The following is a 23,412-nucleotide window of genomic DNA, read 5'->3' as shown; positions in this document are numbered from 1 at the left end:
TTTATATTAGTTTCCGAGAATTTAATAGCTTAAGTAGTAATTAATAGGTTATATAAAGCTTCTAGTTAATAGACTAATATAATATATACTCCTCTAGTATATTAGGTAATATATTAGTTCTTAATAAAGAGATCTTAATAAATAGTACTCTTACTACTTATAGTAGTAATATTCTTTATAGAAATAGTTCAGAGGTTTTTATACTAGTATTCCTATATAAAAGTAATTCTAGTAGTATTTGCATAAATAATACTTCTATTAAACTTGAGATCATAATTAATAATAAGGCATTTATACTCCTTAGCTAAGAACTTAGCCTCTTAGAGCTTTAGTTACTCTGTCTTTATAAAATTATTAGTTCTAATAAATAGGGTATTATTAGTTTAAAGGCTAATAATTCCGAAGAATTATTTACTATAGAGGAGACAAGGATTATAAGTTAACTATTTTATAGAAAGCTTATTAATATAATAGGAATAGTAAGTTTCAAACTAGTAGTTTCTAGCTTCCGGTATACTATATAGTAGTTTTATAACCTTTAGAACCGAATTATTATTTAGATTTAGTTCTCTAGTAAGCTTACAAGATAGGTTAATATAAAAATTATAATTAAGTAAGGTTATTAATTAGATATAAGCTTACGAGATATTATATAAATATAGCTTTATAATATCTATTATTATAGTAATAATACTAAGAATAATTCTCTAGCTAATATATTAAATAGTAAATAATTGCATTAATACTATATATTTCTTATTATTATTATAAGCCTAGATAACTAGTCTCGACTTCTTAAGTTCTCTTTCCGTATTCTTATTCTTAATCTTATTAATAAACCGGAAGTTAAAGATATATACCTTTTTTAGTACTTGAGATCTGGAAATAACCTCAAATATATTCTTTTCTAAGAGACTAATAATTTTAACTTAATAGAAGTCCTTATATAGGTTATTATTTTATAAGGATACCGTAATATCCGGGTTCTTATAAGGGTATTCTTTGCTATACTTTAGTAAAATAGCGGGAATAACAGGAGAAATCATACCTGTATTACCTTTAGTCTTATTATAAAGTTCGGGAATAGGTTTAGGTTCAGGGCTATTAGTAATAACCTTAATATTCCCTATATAAAAGAGCTTTACGAAAGTTAAGTAGAAGGTAGTATTACCGCATAATAGAGCTAGTATATAGTTCTCTCTATTAATGGCTACTAGCTTATATAGCCTATTCTAACTACTAGGTTAACTAGTATTTCCTTTATACTATATGAGAATATCCGAATTCAAGAGAAATTCGTAAATATTAGTAATACTAGAACTATTTCGGGTATTTAGGGCATTCATAATCTAATATCTAGCTCAAAGCTTCTGAATTTCTACTATTGCCTTCTTAAGTACTACTAATTACTATAATATAATTAGTAATAAGGTATTATATTTGGTTATTCGAGATAAAGTACTATAAATCAAGAGAGTTAGGATAATGCCATCGGGTTTAGCGGAATTATTAATGGCCTTAAAAGCTATTTAAAGTATGGTATTCTTATTAATTCTATTAATTTTGGCTATAATAATAAGATAAGTATATTAAATCGGGCCATAGTAGTATTCTATAATTCCGACGGAACTATAAGCTTCTATAGGAATAATTTTGACCTTGTTTTCTATAATATTCGTAAGCTAAGCAAATTCCTTACTAGTAAACTGCTTTCTGGTATCTACTATAATCTAATTAGAAGGGCCTAAATAGATATTAATCTAATACTACTTTAGGGTATTTTAAGTATATAATATACTAATATTTTAAAGCTATTAGCTAGCTTAATATCTAGTGCCTTTATTAATAATATAAAGTATAGGCTTACCGGAAATATAGAAAATATTAATAATAATAAAGTAATTAAAGCTAATATTATTTCTCAGGTTAAACTTAAATTATCCCGGTAATTATTCGAATTTCTGGTATTACTCGTAGTATTTTATAAGGTACTTAAGGGCTTCTATATTAATATTATAGCCTGCTTATTCTAATATGTTTTAAAGCTTACTAATAAATAGATAACTAAAATAGTAATATAGATATTATAATTTAACTTTTATAAGAAAGCAGGAATTATAAATAAAGAATTCGGAAATAAAGCTTTATAGAATAGTATTCTAAAGCAGAAAAATTTTTTTAAAACATTATACTATAGGTATAAAGCATTTATTAGAAATAATAAAATAATTAGTAAGATTATTAAAATAGATTCCTAGCATATTTATATTAGCTAAACTAAGTAAAAATAAAGTCTTTATAAGTATAATATGGAATTATACTTACCTAATTAGTATTCTTATTATTATAGATCTAATAGAGGATATAGATCTAATACTAAACTAGATATTAACTTAATCTTTAGTAGTTTTATTAAGTTAGATATTACTATTAGTCTATTATAAAGCTTGGAATTAGTTAGAACTAGTAATTAAGAATCTAGAAGCTCTAGTATTAATTATAACTTTATAAAAGTAATAAGTATTATATCTTAATATACTATTAATTATAAATATCCGGGTATTTTCTATTTATTTAATAAGCTTTAAGATATAGTTTTTACCTATTATCTAGTATATAAGAGAAAGAAAAATAAGGTTATTTATAAGGGTATTAGTTATGAGAATAGTAGAAGTAGGGGCTATAGAAGTAGCTAGGAAGTTCTTAATAGAAGTAAAATAGGAATTAGAATAATATTTCTTTCTTTTATTTATTTCTGCTAGTAAGACTTTAAAAGTATTACCTACTAGTTTGTTTTTACTATTCTTATTATTTTCTTCTTCTTTAAATTCGGTAATATATTATATATAAGTACTACTAATACATTTATTAAAGTTACGGGTATTTCGGGATCTAAATTAGTAAATATTTCTATTTTTAAATTAAGCTTTTTTAGTTTCTTATTTCTCTAGTATATGCTTCTATAAGTAGTATTCGGGTCTCTTATATATAAAACACGACTTTAGAGTATAATTATTTTGATTATAGGGCTTGAAGTAATTATTACGGGTTCCGAAGTTATAACTAGATCTGTATTAATAATTTCCGGATAGATAGTAGTTTAGAGGATTTTGAGAATAGTATTATTAATTAGTAAAATAGGTTTTAATAGTAATTTATTACTTTTTCTTATAGGTAATAATAGATAATTAGAGCTTATTAATAAGCTAGCCAAGATTATTAGGAGAATCCGAGACTATATATTAGTATACTAGTAAGCCTTAATAGGAGATAATAATCTTATTATATAGGAATTTAGTATTTTATAAAGCAGAAATAAGACTATACTATAATTTATATAGGTTATTAATTAGTATTTAAATAAGCTCAAATATTATCTTTTTAGAGTTCTTTACTATTATAGTTACTAAGGTAATAGTATTCTATTTATCTAAATTTCGATAATAGAAACCGGGGCCTTTAAAGAAACTATAGATATTTATATAGGCCTTTTTATATATATGGCTCAAAAGCTAGTTATTATAGAAATAGTCTTATACTAGTTCTTTTAATATAGTAAGAAAAGCTCTCGCTAGTACTTCTTCTAGAAGCTCTATATATTAGTAAATATTAAAGAAAATAGTAAGTTTATAATTGAAATTACTATTAGTTTTATTATACTTTTATATTTTAGAATATATCTTTACTACTTTCCTAATAAGCTTCCTAGTAGAAATAATAGGTACTAATTAATAATAGTTCGGGTTTAGTAGTAATACTAGTAATAGTAAAAGTAAAAGCAGTAAATAGCCTTAATTTAGAGGAAATAAATAGATAGCTTAATTTCTCGACTAAGATTATCTAGTTCTCTTATATTTAGTTCTATCTAAAATAAGATAAACTAATATAATAGGTTCCTAAAGAAGATCTATTCTAATTGGATTATTATTAATAATATTAGCTTTATTTCATATATTCTTTATTTCTTTTTAGGTAAGATTAATAAAGAATTATATAATAGTAAGGTTTCTATAGTTCTATTTAATATAGATACTACTATACTAAAGTTAGTCTCAAAGATTTTATATGAGTATATAATTAATTAGACTATATACTATAGTATTAAAGTTTTTAAAATTATCCTAGAATAGATCTTATAGATTATTATTACTTTTCCTATATAAGATATACTAATATATCTTAGTAATTATATATTCCTGAAGTTTAGTCTTTATTATAGTTACTAGATTAATACTATTCTCTTATTTCTTAATTAGTTTCTTTCTCTCATTAGTATTTATACTAAACCGAGTTTAGGTTCTCTCTAGTATATATATATGATTTATAGCAGGAGAGATTTAAAAATAAGATAGTTTATAATAGGTTTATAGAAAGAGTTTAGTAATAAAAATATTCAGATACCTGATTTAGATACCTGGTTTAGATATCTGGTTTAGATACTAGATACCTAGCTTAGATATCTAATTAAGATACCAGATACCTAGTTATTGAGATACTAGATACCTAGTTTAGATACTAGATGCCCCAGATATCTAGGGTTATTATAAGTATTAAAGTAAATATTTTGCCCTTAAATATTTCGTCTATAATAAGAAATTTAGAAAGTAAAATATTATAATTCCGGGAGGATCTGAAACTCAAAGAACTCGATTTAATAGTAAAATTAAAGTAGTAATTAAAGAGCTTTAAGGATATATATAGGATATATATTCCGGAGAGAGGGTCTTATAGATATAAGTATTATATAAGTAGAAAAGATAGTTTCTAAGAAAGTAGTCTTAGGGCCAAAAGAAGTTAGTTTTAAAAAATAGTAGAAATTAAATAAATAGATAATTAAATAGCTAATTACTTATTAATTAGTAAGAGCTAGATATCTTTTCTATAGACTACTAAATACTTTTATTAAAGTTAATAAGTAGTTCCCTTCTTTAATATAGAATAGACTAGATTTGTCTTAGGCTACTAAATACTTTTAGGACTAATCTAAAAATCTTCTCTAATCTATATATATAAACTAATTAGTATTAGTTTACTAGTAAATATATAGTATTATTATATAGGTATAAAAATACTAGTTATATTAGTTAGTAAAATTATTATTATTTAGAAGTAGGAATTATAGTATTATAGTATTAATATACGATTCCTAAATCTACTAAGCCTAAAGGGATCTAGTCTACTAGTCGAGTTACTAATAAAACGCGAGGTTATATAACTATATCCTATATCTTATATCTTATTATTTATATCCTATTACCTATATCCTATTACCTATATCCCGTATCCCGTATCCCGTAACTATATATGTGACTCCTAAAGAAATAGCTATACTAATAATAATAGTTTTAGAAGATATAATAGAAGAAATTAATAAAGAATACTTGTTTTCTAATTTAGGAATTATATTATAAACTATTATATCTAAATATTTTTATCTAAGCCGAGATATATCTAAATTATTAATGAAATATTATTATTTTTTTATATATTTTACTATATTTATAAATAAAAATATCTATAAGCTCGAAATTCGTATTTTTAAAAATATAATTTTTTATTAAAATAAATAATTTCCTTATAAATTCTTAATATTAAATAATTTTATTTATTTCTTTTCTTTTTAGTAATTCCTTTAATATTTTATTAAATATATTAATATAAGACTTAGAAAAGATCTTTTTATTCTAGGCTTATATAATAATCTAATTAAAAAAGTTATAGCTAATTTTAAGTATTTTCTAGTTATATTTTCGAAATTCCTTTAGTAAAGCTTTAAAGAATTAAGTTTTCTAGTAATATCTTAAGTTATTAATATAGTATTTTAATATAGCCTTAATTTAATTCTTATAAGTAAAAGAAATATAATAAATAAATAAATTTTTTTAGTATTATTAAATATAAAATAATTCTTATATATATTTATATATTATTTTAAGAATATAAAAATATTACTTCTTTAAAATTATAATATTTTAGAAGTTTTTATAAATAGTAGATTTAACTCTGGTACTAATATATATTTATTTTTAGTTATATTAATTTTAATAATTTCTTTTATAATTAATTATAAAGTTTCTATATCTGAAACTTTTACTAATAAGATTTCTAAAGAACTAATTTCTCGTTTAAATATATCTTTTAGTTTAAAACCCAGAATTTAAAAGAAACTAGTTAATAATAATAAATATAATCTAAATTTAAGTTTTAGTATTAGTAATAATAAAATAATAGTTTTTCTAGTTTTATTTCTATTATTTATACTTTTATTTCTATTTCTTTAGCTTAATATTTATAATATCCTTTTTTAATTTTATTAAACTAAAGATATTTTATTTTTATTACTTTTATATATTATACTAGTAATTATATCTTATAGTTAACCTGTATTTAAGTTACTAAATATATTAGAAATTAATACAAGATACTAAGATTAATACTTATATATTTTTAATATTTTAGCCTTAAACTTAAGATATTATAATAGCTCTTTTTTCTCTAAACTTATTAAGCTAATAATTCGCCTTATAGAAATCTTTTAGAACTTTATAAAAGTATTACCTTAATTATAAAGTTTGGAAATCCCTATATTACTTATTATAAAATATATAGGAAAGAAACTATAATAAAATAAAAACCTATATAAAATATACTAGAATATAAAACGTAATTTAATAATAAAATAATAAAATTAAAAATATAATTAGTAAAGTATAAATAGTATATAGTATATAAAAGCTTAATTAGTTAAATATAGAAAAGGAATTATTATTTAGAACTATAGAAAAACCAGCTTTTTTATATAATTCCTATAAGTTATATATAAAAAACTACGGTTTTTATTATATAATTAAAATTTTAAAACTACTAAAATAATATAATTTTTTAGAGAATATAGCCTGCTATATTATATTATTTATAAATTAAAATATTAATTAATATTATAATAATTATTATATTTATTAAAAATTATATATATTAAGAAATAAAAAGCCTAATTTGCTTTATTTTCTTTTAGTTTTTAATTACTTCTAGTAATATATTACTATAGATTTTAAAAGCTATTTAAAAAGTAAAACAAACTATAATATAAATTAAAATTATATAAAGTAAATATAGAAATAATATATAATATAAGCTAATAAATACTATTATTTAATTAATTTCAAAATTGGAAATAAAATATAGATTATTATAAAATACTAGAAATCTAACTATTTAAACTAAAAGCTAGAGAATTAAATAAAGAATCTATTTGAAATTTTAGAAAAGTAGAATTATTTATTTCTTCTAAATCTATTAAATACTATAAAATATATCTAGTCTTTTATATAAAGAAGCTATAAAAGAATTCTTAGAATTCTTTATTAAATTAAGTAAATCCGGAATTGCCTCTATTAGTATTAAAAAATAGTAAATAAAAGTATAATATTAAATAAATTATTATAATTAAACTAAAATATAGAATTTTGTTTAGTATTAAGTTTTAGTACTAAAAAGTAGCTCTCTGGTTTTATAATATTTCTATAATAATAATATTAATATACTAGAATCTCTATAAAACCTATAATACTAGCCAAATTATATTAAAAATAATACTTGTTTAAAATTATATAAAAATAATAATAAATTCTTTTAGGTTATAGATTAAAGGCACTTGCTTTTATATATAATATTTATATATAAAATACTAGTTTATTTAAGAATTAGAAAGAAAAATAATATAAAATTAAATAAAATAATAGCTTTTATAAAGCTCGGAAATAAGCTTATTTTAAAAAGAAAAGTAATATTATAATTTAGCTTTTAATTTTATTAGCTAATATAGCTATCTAATTATTCTTTATATTTCGTTATATTCTAGATATATAATATAGCTGCTTTATTAGAGAAATATACTTGAAATATACTAGAAATATATTAGAGATATTTAGAAAACTAAGTCTTTTATAAATTAATATATTATAAAATATATATATTTTCTTATAGGCTTTTATATTATAGTTTTCTCTTTCTTAGCTTTAAATTATCTTTATAAGAAACTTTCTATTTTGGTTTTCAAGCCTTAAATACTATATTTATAATAGCTATTAGTTTTAAAAAAGAATATTTATTAGTTTTTTATTAGAATTAATTCTTGGAAATTAATTATATTTATAAATATTATTTTAAAATATATTTACTTTAATTACTTATATATTATCTTATTATTATATATCCTATATAATAGCTCTAATATTTCTAAAAAAATAAAAAAAAGTTTAAAATATAAGAAGTTTTTAATAAAAATAAAATAATTTTAAAAAAATAATTTAGGAGAAAAAGTTAAAGAAATAAATTAAGAAATAAAAATAGAAACAAATAAAATAGAAGTAATTAAATCTTTTATAAGCCAATTTATTATATTTTAATAATATTTAATATTTTCTTTAAATTTAAATTCATAAAGTTTAGTATTATTAAAAAAGCCTTTAATATTTTTATATTTTATTTTATATATAATAACTTTCTTAATAATTTTCTAATAACTAGTAATAATTATATTAATTTCTTTAAATAAAAATTCAAAATTCTTAGTTTATTTCTTTAGAGTTTTAATAATTATAAAATTCTTAATATTTAAAAGCTTTATAATAAAATAAAAACATTTCTAGAAATATTAATAAGATAATTGAATTTAATAAAAGCTTATTTAAGTTTTAAAAATTAATATTATTTTAACTTATATAAAGTTCTAGAAAATTAATTAATTATATTTTTCTTTATTATATTTTTTTTAGTAATTTTATTACTAGTATATATATAAGGCCTATAAAATTATAAAATAAAGCTTAAGAATAATAATTAGATTACTAGCTTATAAATACCTATTATTTTAAAACTTAATTAAAAAATAGCTTTTATAAAAAGTTTTTTAATTTTTGGGATTTAGAAAAAAATTCTAATATATTACTAATATATATTTATTAAAATTCAAATATTTAATTTCTTTAAGAATTTTAAAGCTTTTTATATTTATTATTTTAAAGTCTTTTACTTATATTTCTAAAGTTTTATTATTTTTAGTAATGTTTTTATTTTATTAGTTCTAAATTAATTAATTTAAAATTATTTATAAAATTAAAGAAATTATATTTTAAATATTATTATAAATATAATAGTTTAGGCTTAGAAAGCAAAATAAAATGTCTTTTATAAATATAATTTAAAGCTAAAAAAAAGAAAGCTATAATATAAAAAGCTATAAAATATAAATATATATCTTATAATATATTATCTTATAAAAGGCTTATTATTTTAAATATCTTTATATATATTTCAAAAATATTTCCTTAGTAATATAGCTATATTATATATATAATTATTTAATCTGAAAATAATTAGAGGTAATAAATATAAGTAATAAAATATAAATAATATTAGTTAAATAATATTAGTTAAATAATATTAGTTAAATAATATTAGTTAAATAATATTAGTTAAATAATTATATTGAATTATAAGATTAAAAGCTCAATTATAATAATTATTCCTTTATCTAATAAGATATAGTTCGTACTAGCAGCCGTATATAAATATCTCTTATTAGGTAAGAATATAATTATTTCCTCTAATTAGGCTATTCGCATAATATAGCTACTAGTATAAATCATGTCTCACCGGATAAAGAGATAATTATAATAAATAAACTTTATAATAATTTATATAAAGTAAATTATTATTTAAGGAAAAGATCTAAAATATTATATAGTACTAGTTATATAGTATTACTATATATAACTTAGTATATAGCTAGTATTTTTAGTCGGATATATAGCCTTTAGCTTAATTCAAGCTCTTTATTATTACTATAATATTATAAGATAATTAATATATTTAAATTATTAATTAAATATTAAGAATTTATTCTTATTTTTTATAATAAAGTAATTAGTAATTACTTAAATAATTATCTTTTTAATATAATTTAAATTAAGTATATTATTTGAACAAGTAATAAAAAAATTAGTTTATTAATTAATTATTTAGAATAAGAATAGGAGGGTAGATTCTGCCGGGCCCCTCACTGACTAGACCCACTTTAATCGATTATCGACCAATTAGCGTGATTATCGATCGATCACCGATCGAGCCGATTGCGGCCGTCTGTCAAGTCTGCAAAGTCTGTAGACGAAAGGCAGAAGAAAGGTCACAAGCGCGGTGGATCCTCACAGAATACGCCGTCTCAATCCGCAGCCCAAAGTGCGCTTCATTGCTGTCCACCACTCCGACAAGCAAGTTAACGTATTGCACTGGAGCAGCCCGCACCCGCAGCGCTTTCCATTCAATAGGCAGCGCTTTTCCCATGCAACAAAACTTGTAATGTGTTAAGTGAAAGATGCTCTATTCTCAAGAACTTAAGGTCAAGAGGGGCGAGACGACATATATGGCTAGCCGACAAAGGCGTGGCAGGACGATACGTGTGGCTGGACAATACGTGTGGCTGGACAATACGTGTGGCTGGACAATACGTGTGGCTGGACAATACGTGTGGCTGGACAATACGTGTGGCTGGACAATACGTGTGGCTGGACAATACGTGTGGCTGGACAATACGTGTGATACGTGTGGCTGGACGACATGTAGCCAGGCCTTGTCGGCCACGGGATCTGTCGGTCAAAAATCTGCCGGCAATAATTCCGTCGGCCAGACATGTCGTTTAGACTCAGTTTTAAAAACAATTATGATTTTCAGTTATCGAACAGTGAGCTTTGAATAGAGAAGTAGAGTCGATAAGTGAAGCACCCGATCATTATTTACTTGCGTATAGTAATCAAATTGCCTTTTCACCCTAGATAAAAGCACGACAGATATAAAAACTCGTTACTGCTTTTCCCAGACCTCCTTGCTTTCGCCTTGTCTTCCTTCAGAGGCTTGCATTGCTTTTCCAACAAACGTTTCATTCCTATCCAGCTCACCACCCACCATCAAAACTCTTTGCGTTAAATTAGCCCCCGGAGGTATTATCTCTGAATTCGGGAATGCTTTCGAATAAAACGAGTCTGCGAGGTTTTTCTTTGGAGTGCTGGGTAGTTGTGATCTCGGTACTGGCTTCTGCGTTGTGGTCCTGCACAAAAGAATTGCGAGACAGCTGGGACAAGTTTCTCGTGTTTGTGTCTCCGCTAGCAGCACGCTCGTGAGCTTCATAGCTCTGACCTTCTGCAATTTTACCGCACACAGCACATACACAAATATGTCCCTTTCCTTTTGGCAATGGAGGCTTTGTAGCCACGGGTGTTCTAGAGAGAATCGCCCTAGCATAATCCATCCAAACCGACCGTTCCTCTGGGTCTGGAATAGAGCCATCGACAAAGGTGTACGCCTTGCGAAGAGACTGACTGAAAAGGGTGTAGTAATCGCGGAGATCTCTCTCGAACAGCACAATAGTGGCCATGGTATCTGGGAGTGACGGATCTAGTTGCGCCAAGTCATGCAACGCTTTGGTGAGCATCGTGAAATCATTTCCAAGGAACTCATTTATATGAGTTTCGACCGATATCTGTGTTGATTTTGAGCTCGATCCGCCCAATATATGCCTGAGAAGCGATGGTCTGTTGTGCAATCGTTTTTGTGGTGATTGTGATCGAAATTGACTTCGAAATATTCCATTTAAGAATCCTACTGGCCTCGGCCTCGTATTAACCTTTGACATTGTCGTCTCAGCAGCAACTAGTGGATTTTCGAAATTGAACGAGCCGTCAAAGTTTTGGTGGTTGATTAACTTAAGAACTTTCTCTTTCTCTAAGTCGTTTGTTTTCCGTTGTTTTGTGCTGTCTTCTTCTGGAACCTCATATATGGCACTTGAAGCTGGAGGGTTGAAAGTGGGGGCGCTGACGTCGAAGTCCTTAAGTATCCATGAACGAATGCTATCGTTGTCCTTGTTTTCCATAGACATGTCAGAGGTCGGAGAAGAGTGCTCATCCTGAGGACGTTGGGGTACTGTGTTGGCTGCAGAGCCTGGAACAGCAGTTTTGGTACTGTCAATAAGAGCTGATTGCCTTAGCGTCACTGCTGGGGCCCCAAAATTATCGCCTTCATCTAGAGTACTATGTGGACTATCTGGTAAGTTACGGTTGAGGTCGGAGCCGATGGTCACGTCGTTCTGATTGAAATGGGTAATCGGCGCCTCCGCGATTATGGTCTCTTGGATGGCAGAGACCTCCGATGTATCACGAGACAGAGAAGAGACACGTTGGTTGTCATCTGCTTTTAATGTTTTACCCAGAGAGGATGATAAGTCGTTGCTCTCCGCCTTATTCCGAGATACCTCAAACCCCGAGTCGCGCGGTTGGAAGTTGCTAGACTTAGGCCACTTTGTACCATTGAGCGATGGCGAGCCGTCAGATGATGGTGATTGTGGTGTCAGACCATGGCTCTCCGAACTGCTTACAGAGCTTCTATGCTCCTTGTTTCTGCTGCTCCAGCTTTTCTGGCTCTTCTTCGGAGCCTGGGGCGGAGTATTCAAAAATGGATCTGAGGTTCCTGGGTGACGAGACTCCTCCAGGTAAAAGCTGGTCCACTTTGAGACAAGATTCCACTCGCGCCCAAGACGCACACCTTCTTTCCTAGTTAGCGCTGTCTCCTGTTCAGATCCATGCTCAGGTCCTCTCGGATTCAACTGAACCCAGCTCTCGCCACGCTCAAGATCTCCAATGGCTGCTCGGGCTGCCAGGCGGTGTATGAGGGTATTGGTACCGGAAGCTCGATGTACAGTAACGGCTTCGTGGCGAACGACGAGTCCTAACGAGTTCCTGGTCGTTATTGTGATGGACGAGGGGGGTTCATGCCTCCACACTCGGAGGTCAAACAACATGAATATTCGATTACGAGAGAAGGCAGGAAGCAAAGCCAGATCAGCAGGTGACTGCAAGGGAATAGGTCTCCGGAAAGAAGAAGCTGCAAAGGTTAGTACCTTTAGAGTTAACTTATAAGGCTGAAATGAAGGTCATGCACTTACCTTCATGAGGCTGGACAATATCATGAGCATCGACTTGCACCTGCACACTGCCTAGATGCTCTTCTGAAGCAGCTTCCAACACCGCCGCCATCCTGTCCGGCCACATGTTATAATCTGCGGTCCCAATAACGTTCGAATATCCTCCACCAGCCTGTGCAATCCCGTTTACGAGGGCGTGCGATACCTCGTCGCCGATGCCTAGGGCAAAGAATCGCATGCGCCCCCCTGTGTCATGCTTTGCTTTCGCAACAAGCCTCAACGTCGCCCCCATAATCTCGTCGTTGACTTCCCCATCCGTTAAAACCACAACGTCTTTTGTCTCCCCATCCGTGGCTGAAGTTTGGATGATATCGTTAAGCACTGGCTGGATCTCCGTCCCGCCCATATTTGCCTCAAACCCCCCTACATATCTGAGAGCATGTGCAAGATTCACTTTGCTGTACTGCACAGACCGTGGCCATAGGGCTTGGTGTTGACTCCCGAAACTCCACACGTTGAAATAGCGATCTAGGGGAATGCCCTTGAGAAAGACAGTCATGGCCGTTCTGAGACCTTCGATCTTGCCTTTCATCGAGCCTGACCTGTCTGCAAGGAAAATGATCTCGCGCTTGACACCAGCCCGAGCGGCATGCATCGACTGCGCTACCGGTTTTGGAAGCGTTATCATGGCTGCGTAATGGTTGGATTTTGCAGTATGGGCTTCTAGCCAAGCCATGGGCACCTCAGGCTCTGGTCCCTTAATGATATCCAGCACGACATCGCCTCTCTGGAGAGGGTCCTTGTTTCGAATATTCACCACGGTCATTGCTGGCGCAGCTGTGTCGTCGCCCCGATATATCCTAGCCCGTTGCTCAAAGGTCGTGCATTTCTGGTGATCTGACACCAAATTTACGGACATGCTCGAAGAATATTCTGTGTGAATCTGAAGCTCAGCACTGAGGCCGAGAGGCGGTAGTGGTAGCCCTGTGCGTTCCCATTCTGGAGGCGGGCGACCGTATCGAGGGGCAATGCTTATGGGTATTGTCACTGTCGTGACAACTGTCCCATCAGGGCGGACACGGCGCCTCAAGAAGCTAGCAAACGCAATCTCTGTCCGAATCCGAGCCCCTGCAAGTACGTTGCCCACGGCCGATTTAAAGACATCACCAGAGCTTTGCTCGAGCAGACCTGGCTTTTTGCCCTCTTTCTGAGCGTCACAGAATCTGTTTCGAGCCGTCTGTTTCTCCAAGACTATCGCTCTTAGAACCCTGTTGTTACCAGCAGATCCCCCAAAGGTACAACTGAAGTCCAAAATTGAGCACTCTGGTAGAAGTGGGAAGGTGAAGTCGGCAGTTGCTAGGCTAGCCCTGGAATCATTGTAGAAGTTGTGTGTGACAGTAAACTTGGCAATATCATCCAGAATTGTAGCCTTGAACGTTACTGACAAAGGGTACAGACGCTGTTGACCGTTACCAATGCTCACAGCCATGATTGAAGTCACTCAGGTCCGAGCTTGTTGATGTCTGATGTATACCAAGGGATGCTTCTGGTAGAGGTTGAATAACAGTGAACGGAAAAGCAGGGCGATGCCGAGAATTTCAGAAAAGCATAAGACTTGTTCATGGGCAGACATGGCTGTGTCTCCGCATTTGGTTTGGTTGGATCTGTGATAACGGCCTTGTGATCCGTTGCTGCTGAGTCGGGCGCAGCCTGCTGCAACGACACCAGAACATATGCATGAGGAATGCCCTACTGACGAAAAGGGTGTGCAGCATAGAAGCGAGATCGCTCTGCCTTATCAAAGATGCTGGTGGCTTCAGGTAGTAAGAAAATGGTGGCCAATAGTCAGCCTTGATGTGTGAAATGGATGGTAGGCGGCAGGTGGTTGGGCTACTCGGCCTCTGATCACAAGTCGTGGAGTTCATGGTGGAAAGACGTGGGGTAGTGAGATTGGTTAATAGCGAGGAAGAGTGTTTGTTTCGGGCGTCAGGTAGGAAACGGCGATGGAGGCGCACGCCCACTCCAATTGGCCATTCGTCCGGGTCGACTCAGTATGCCTATGGTCGATTGATACCAAACGAAATACCATAGAAAATTGAGGTTTTGACTCTATTTCCTGAGGGGGTTCGTTTTGCGCTAGTCGGACTAATACACCACCCCCGTGTCGCCCTGCCAGTTCTTTGTATCCTTGCTTTGAAGCGTGCGAATATTCACTTTTGCCAGCGTTACCCTAATCAGTTTCTGCTCATGCCCATAATGCACAAAGGCCGTAACAAGATGCTCCTGTACTTACCGTGCCGACCTGTCGTAGAGGCATATTATAACTAACACTCCATTACGGGGTTAGAAGAACCGCCGCCAAGCTACACGGCTAATTCTGTTGCGTTGCTTGAAGATACGGTTTATTATTTTAAGGAGGGAGGCATTTTCTACGGTGGGAGGGATGGCCCGTTTCCAAGTTGCCTATCTTGGAACATATCGACTTTTTTAATCGATGACAATCTTGGCAAAATCGAAAAGCTTGATTATCTATCACGCAAAGAGGTTCCCAAATAACCCTTATATAAATCCAACCGCACAATAAACAGCTAGAAAGCAAATAACACCCCTCCAGACCACACCATCCAAGACTTCTCTTTCTTATAACCATCTATACTTACAATAATAGGAAAAACAACCAGCATAAGTAACCCGTCTAACAATCCGAAGCGGACTATTGCCTTCAGCACTCCAAAAAAAGTCCAAGCTATACTGATATACCCCCAATTGAAACAGGATCCTCACAAAAGGCTCAAAGAAAAACGAAGTCGCGACCGCAATCATCCAATCCTGTCTCCTCATAACCCACACAACCATAATCATAAAACTAACAGCAAAAAACACAACACGTGTCTTAAAATCGTGAGCATCAGCGGCTGTTGTGAATTAAGCAATTTCTCCGACAACCCACTAGAAGTGTAAAAGCTAGCAGCCCACCATTGTCGCGCGAATACAGTGAGCAACTTAAGCTAGAAAGCCATCTCGTCATCTAAAGCCATACTTCGAAGGAAAAGGGAGACGAAGGCTGCTCTATCATGTTGACGAACCGGATCCAGTATTTCCAAAGGTCCCATTGGATGTCATCCCAATGTTGCCGGTTTGCCAGCATTGTTTGAAGGATAAATTTGATCGGAGGTAGGTGCGGATTGTTGAGATGAGGGTCCAGGTGAAGAATATTGAGAGCTTTGAGGCGACCCTCCAGGCGTATGCGCAACTTATGCTAATAATGGAGAAGGGGAAGATGGCTTTGCGGTGCTATTAAAGAGTATACTAGGTTCCATCGTTGATATCTACTAAGATAGATTAGTTATTAAATACAAAGATATCGGATACTGGAACTTGTGATGTGAGGAATGGGTTGCGGATATAGACCATAAGGACTAACCAACATCGATTAAGACTTCGAAACGTTCGTCTTGCCTTAATTGTAGGAGCTCTTCGCATTCGCCGTCTATCACATCGATTTTCTCCCCAGTGACAACATAAGCTCATGCTACAGCATCATCAGACTTCAAGGTAATATGTGTTTCTTCTCTTTGCATTATAGAGAGGCGGACACCCAATGCATAGGAAAACCTGCGCAACAGAGCTTACTTAGGATGAAAAGACTGCTTAAAGATCGAGATTTGGACTTGAGTCCCTCTTCCACAGGTTCTGAGAGTATACGGTACATAACGTCCGTTTCCTTGAGCCGGGGAATGCATTGATCAAGCAAAGGAAGTCGCTCTACCACAAGAGCGAAGTATCCCATGGCCCTTTGAGCAAAAATCCATCCTCTGTAACTTGAAGAATAGCGTAGACCTCATTGATTCTAGTATTTCTGAAGCTGGATCCCGGTAACTGCGGACTCCAAGTGCTGTTGCAATTAAATCCATACTAATAGAAAATCGCAAGCGGAACTCTGCCTGGTGGATAAGCTGAGTTTGAGAAATCTCAAAATTGTCCACACGCGCTAACATGCTTTCTCCAGTACCATCAGCGAGGCACTCGGATCTCCCTCTTGGACAAGACAGGGTCGTGGCCGAACTGTAGACGTCGAGGCCTGGGTTGACAGATTCATAGAAACGGACGATGAAGACCAGTGTGCAAGTGGTAGCACGACCTTCTCATTTAGAAAGTGATATTGCTGCTTTGATTTCGAAGCCCTTTCGGACCTTATTGTCTAGGGTTGCTTTTAACCGGGTTGAAATGCAACGGAGCTCCCCGTAACGCTCTACCGGAACGTGTAACCAGTCTGGTCAATCTGCTCTCTGACATTTTTGCTTTTATTAAACATTAACTCAAGTTAGGCCGCTACCGCAACTTTGACTGCCCAGATCGCATAATAAAGATATCCAGGGAAGGATCTACCACTTCCAAAGCAAATCAGAATGCGCAGAGTGTTACGTAAGCCGCTAGGGGCGGAAGGTACTTTAGCTAGCTATCTCTCATAGAGAATACATCATCTTTCTGCCCTACTCTGGCCTTCGCCATCGTTGGGGCCCACCAGGATGTCTATTCCGTAATAGATTACTAGCAATACTTTAAATGATTTTTCGGAATTACCGGGCCAGAGAAGTATATCTACTATTAATCGTATTAAACGAAGACGGAAGGATCATAGTACCTACTCACCTACCTAACCCAGACGCTTCCGCTTTTTTATTAAGTTCAGGTTAGATATTTTAGTAGGGAAATAATAGACTAATTCTTCTCGGTATCTAATAACATTTGGATTCGTTTTTCGGTACCTGCCGGTAACTATATACGTTACTTTAGTCAGTAACCGTACTATACTTCTCGACTTTCTTATATCTATTAATTAATCCTATAATCCTATTAAGAGCTTCTGTAATTCTATTAAGAACTTCTCCTTTATATATCTCTAGTATCTACTAATAGTTAGGCAGGTATATCTGCTATTAACTCCTGTAATTAACTCTAATTAATTAAGCTCTTATAATTTACTAGCCTTAGATTTCTTTAAGTAATCTTTATTATAATTATTACCTATTACTAGTCCTATATTTTATTCTTATTTATAAATATAGGAATAGTATCTTTAGCCGCTATATCTGTTTTAGAGAACTCGGGATTCTAATACCGCTTGCCCCTTAATAATAATAATTATAGTTCTATATAATAGAATAAGAAAAAGAAACCGGATATAAGGCCTGCTTATTATTAATTATAAAAGAGTATTATTTTAGAGAATTAAGTCAAATATTTCAAGAAAATATATAAGAAAAATACTATTTTACTAGTAAAGTTATTAAAGGCTAATAATATTAGAACTTTATATTTGCCTGAAGTTAATAAACCTATTATAATAGGAAAACGGAAACGAATTAATTTATATTATATATTAATAATAAAGAAGAATCTTAATATATATTATAAAGAATTTAATTTGATTTTAATAAATTTAGCTAAATAAAAATTCTATAATAGAGAGTTCTTATAATTGATTATCTAGTAATATACTAGCCCTATAGGCCTATTATAGACTATTAAAGAAGAGATATATAATCGGTTTTAGTTTTCTAGAAATAATAATTATAGGCTTTTTATAATATACTTAATTAAGAAATAAGGTTTTTATATTTCGAATATTAATAGTTATTACTAATAATAAGTTGAATTCTAGAATAACTTCTAGTAATAGCTGAACCTAAAAGCTTATATTAAAAAGAAATACTAAAAATAATTCTCTGGAGATATAAAATATCCGGGTTCTTTATTTAATAATTACTTTTAATAAAATACTTATTAATAGCTTTAGGAATTCCCAGATTATTATATAGCCTCTAATAATTACTATTTATTACTAGACTATTATATAAGTAGAAATATTACTAGAAATAAACTTATATTTTTAATAGAATATAGGCTAAAAGTAAATTTAAAAGTTAATAATATTATACTTTTTAATCCGAAAAACTTAATAACTTTAGTATTTCTATTTATTTTATTATTTTGTTTTTAAAGGAATTCTATTATCTAATATATAAGGCTATTAATACTAGTTAGAAATAGAATAAATATAGTAATTAAACTTATAATTTATATTTAACTACTTTTTTATATAAAAGAAAATAAATAAATATATATATTTTCTATTATCTAGTAATAATATTAGAATATATTTTATAAAAAAGATTAGCTTTTTAGAAGATATACTAATCTCTAATAAAGAAAAAATAATAGAAAAGATTTAGAAGAGTTTTAATCCTATTCTTATAATATTTATTAATTTTCCTTTTAGCCAGAATTACTTTAAAGTCTTTTATATGTGCCTTTATAATAAGGAATTTGTATTAAAAAAGCTAGTTAAAACAAATTATTTCTATTTATTAATATTAAATTTATTTAGGTAATATAATAAAATCTAGGGTTTTAACTAAGGTATTTCTTGTTTTTATAAGCCTATTCTAATAAAAAATAAAGCGAAATAAATTATAAAAGCTTTTAATTATATATTTAATATTAGTTTTATTTAGAAAAAGCTTAGTAATACCTTAGATAATAAGAAAAAGATAATAGTTCTATATAATAAAGCTTATTAGAATAAGTTATTTATTCCGAAGCATTTTTACTAATATTATAAGAATTAATATCTGAACTTTAAATATTCTAATTATCTAGTATTAATAAAGAACTAATAGTTTAAAATAAAAGTTTTTTCTATAAACTATAATATAAAGTTTAAAAGTACTAATAAGAATAATAAGAAATAAATAATAAATAAATAGTTATATATTATATACTAAATAATAGAACTATTTAATTATTATTATAAAGGCTAATATAATTCTTAATAGCCGGGAAATAATATTTCGGATTATTAACTAGTAATTATAGTTTAGTAATAGATATTAAATATTCTTTTAGTAATTTTACTAAAAGCTTATTTTTACTAATATTTAAAATAGTATCTATTATTATAAATATTAATATTTAATTACTTATTCTAGCTTTTATTATTCTAATTTTATTTTCTAATTTCTTATTAGCTATAATTCTATCTTTTTCTAACTAATATTAATTAAAGAAATAAACTTATTCTATTATTTCCTTACCCGCTAATAAGGCTATATTAATAATTTATTTTTCTATTAAAATATTAAATTAAGAAATATATAAATATTAAATATTAGTAAAAAATATAAATAAAATCAAATACTAGCTAATAATAGAAAATACAGAAAATAAAAAGTTAAATTAGTTTTTCTTATTAAGTAATATATAAGATAATAGCTCTAATAAATATATTTTCTTAATAATAATTAATAAAAATACAGGGTCTAGTATAATTAATAGAGTTTTATTTTTTATTAATAATATAAAAGTGAAATTTAGGAATAATATTTATAAAATCTCTATTTCAGAATTAGACTTTTAAATTTACTAGCTAGTAATAATAATATACTAGTCTAAATCTAGTTAGATTCATATCGAAATAGATTTGTATATTTTTATTTTATTAATAATTCGAGTTATATATAAAATATATTTTTCTAATATTCTATTATAGAAAATAGCTAGAGGCTATATTATTTATTTAACTAGTATTAGTAAGAGGTCTATAATCTCGGAATTTATTAAATATGAATTCTAATTCCCGAATATAATTAGCTATTTAATATCTCTAGAAGGAGAGATTTATATAATTAACTAGCTATTAGTACTAATAATTATAAGCCTAAATATTTTTATTCTAGTAAAAGTAACTATTATTTCTAGTTATAAATAAAAGTAATATAATATAATATAAATAAATCTGAATTATATTTCTATCTCTATTACTAATAAAGAAATATATAAAAATATATATATTTTTATAATAGAAATAAAGATTATTTTATTCGAATATATATTAGATATTATTATTTATTATTCTCGAGTATTTAATACTAATAAAAAGAAGAAAGAATATTTATTTAAGCCCAAGTCCAGATTTATATTATCTAATACTATTAATAATTTCCAGATATTATATTTCTTAATAATATAAGACCTAGTCTAAAATATAACTGGATTTATATCTTATAATAATCTTAGAAACTTACTATTTAGGGTTAATAAAAGTAATTTCCTTAGTATTATAATCTAATATACTATTACTTATTACTATTTTAATAAGCCAAATAATTCGGATTTAATAAATAGTAATTCCGGTTGTTAGTTATAGCAAGATTTGCTATTTATAGTAAATTTTTTAAAAAAAAGTAATTAATTTAGATAAAGCTAATATCTCTAATTACTAGAAAAAGAATTATTAATAAAAAGTCTTATAAGTTCTAAAGTATTATACTAGGCTATTTTACCCGGGCCTAAATAGTTTTAATAATAAAATAATAATACTAATCTCTTTTAGAAATAAAGAAAATATATTAGAACTATAATAATATATTTATAATCTATTTATATATAATAAAGAAATAATTAATAAAGTTCTAGATTTTCTATTTATTTATTATTATATATTAATAAATAAATAGAAATAATATTATTAAAATAATTATTTATAGTATTTTTACTAGTATTTATTATTTAGAAAAATAATAAATTATAAGTAATAAATAATTTATAAAAAGTTAATATATATCTATATTCGGATATTTATTTATTATTATATTAGAATAATATTTTTATAACTTTAAAAAGAAAATTAGTATTATTATTAATTAATTTAATAAAGTTATTTTTTTAATAGCCTATTAGTCTAGAGAACTAGTAAAAAACTGGTTTTATTATATCTTATTATAAATATAAATAACTAATAGTTATTATAATAGGCCTAGCTAATTCTTCTTATTACGCTTCACCGCTTCACTAGTAAATTTAGCGTCACGTGATCACGCGATAACGCATGCGGTTAGGGCTAGTATTTAGAATACCAAAGCTCCTGTACATACGAGCTTCCTTCCTTAGTTTAGAATCCTCGGATTAAGAGCCACTCTATTTTACTTTCCAAGCCCAGAGCCCAGTATCATAATACTTCTGGTTTTATATAATACTAAATAGAATTCCTCTTATAATAATACTTATAGAAGTTAATAATATATTTATTATACTAGTAAATATTATTATATATTTAGTAAATCTAAAGAATATTTTAAGCTTATTAGAATCTTTAGATATAATTATTAATTAAGGCCCTGAAATATTAAATAAATTATTTAGAGCTAAATATTATAAAAAAGAAAGTAATAGTAATTTAAAACCTTAACTATTTTACTAATTTAATAGACTTGAAATATAGCCTAGTATTTTTTTTAGCTATTACTAAAATTTTATATTAAACTATATTAAGATTATAAAACCTTTAGAAATATTAAAGATTTCTGGTTTCTAAATAATATTAAAAAAGATAATTAAGAAAAAATACTAGATAATAATAGAAAAAAGCCATTTTATATAAATAATAAATATAAAACTATATAAAATAGATTTAAAAAAGGATTATATTTAATAATTATATTTAAGTTACTAGATTTATTAAATTCTTTATTTTATATATTAATAATTCTAAGAAAAAAAGATATAAAATAATATTATATTAAATAAATACTAATAATATAAAGTATTCTATTTTTCTTCTATTTAGAATATTATTCAAATATAAAAAGAATTATTTTATTACTAAATTAGAAATCGAATATTTAATATAAATAATTTATAAGCTCATTTACTATTTAGATAATAATTAAATAACTATTATTACTAATTATAAAGCTATAAAGAGACTTATAAATATAGCTATTCTAGATAATAAAAGTACTTGCCTTTTATACTAGAAATTGTTTTTTAATAAATATTAGCTAGTAATAGATATTATATACTAACCTGAAAAGACTTATTTAAATATAGATAGCTTATTATAATTATTTACGATTTCCGGACTATTATTAAAAGAGGAAACTAATAAAAAAGCTAAATAAAACAAGAAATTACTAGAGTTAGTAAATGAATTCTCTTTTATAATAGATATAATAAATATAAATAATAAGTTATTAAAAAATATTATAAAAAATATTATTATTAATAAATATTTAATTAAAAGATTAAAGGAATTGCTATTAGAGATTACTAATAATATTAAAATAATATTCCTAAACTATTATATTAATAAATAAATAAAACTTATATATTTAAGAAATTCGAAATCTAGATATAAGTAATTATATATTCCTAAAAAGTATTTATTAGTAATTATAAAATAGATATATAATATATATATATATATTAGAAAAGAAAAGTTATATAAGCTTTATTATTATAATATTTATTTCCTATAAATAATAAAGGAAATCGAGAATTATATTTATTATTACTTTATTTAAAAGATATTAAAACTAGTATAATATAAGCCTTTTAGTGGCCTAAATCCAATATAAGTATTCTTTATATTTCTAGTT

General features: G+C 28.0%; 2 protein-coding genes across 2 annotated transcripts; both read right to left on the bottom strand.

The window, feature by feature from the left end:
* Positions 1–10,779: 10,779 nt before the first annotated feature.
* Positions 10,780–11,995, bottom strand: K444DRAFT_609054 (uncharacterized protein). The gene has a single exon (XM_024879505.1). The coding sequence runs from the start codon at positions 11,930–11,932 to the stop codon at positions 10,985–10,987; it is 948 nt and encodes a 315-aa protein (XP_024741330.1). The 5' UTR covers positions 11,933–11,995; the 3' UTR covers positions 10,780–10,984.
* A 513-nt stretch (positions 11,996–12,508) lies between these two features.
* K444DRAFT_521023 (uncharacterized protein) lies at positions 12,509–14,462 on the bottom strand (the record flags this gene model as incomplete). Its single annotated transcript, XM_024874092.1, has 2 exons — positions 12,509–12,933; positions 12,995–14,462. Coding segments are annotated over 2 exons (1,893 nt in total), but the record flags the coding sequence as incomplete, so codon positions are not given.
* Positions 14,463–23,412: the final 8,950 nt, after the last annotated feature.

This window comes from Hyaloscypha bicolor, assembly GCF_002865645.1.
Source record: "Hyaloscypha bicolor E unplaced genomic scaffold K444scaffold_28, whole genome shotgun sequence".
In the NCBI taxonomy this organism is placed as follows: Eukaryota; Fungi; Ascomycota; class Leotiomycetes; order Helotiales; family Hyaloscyphaceae; genus Hyaloscypha; species Hyaloscypha bicolor.
Note: the sequence above shows the minus strand (reverse complement) of the source record. Positions and strands in the feature narration are given on the sequence as shown.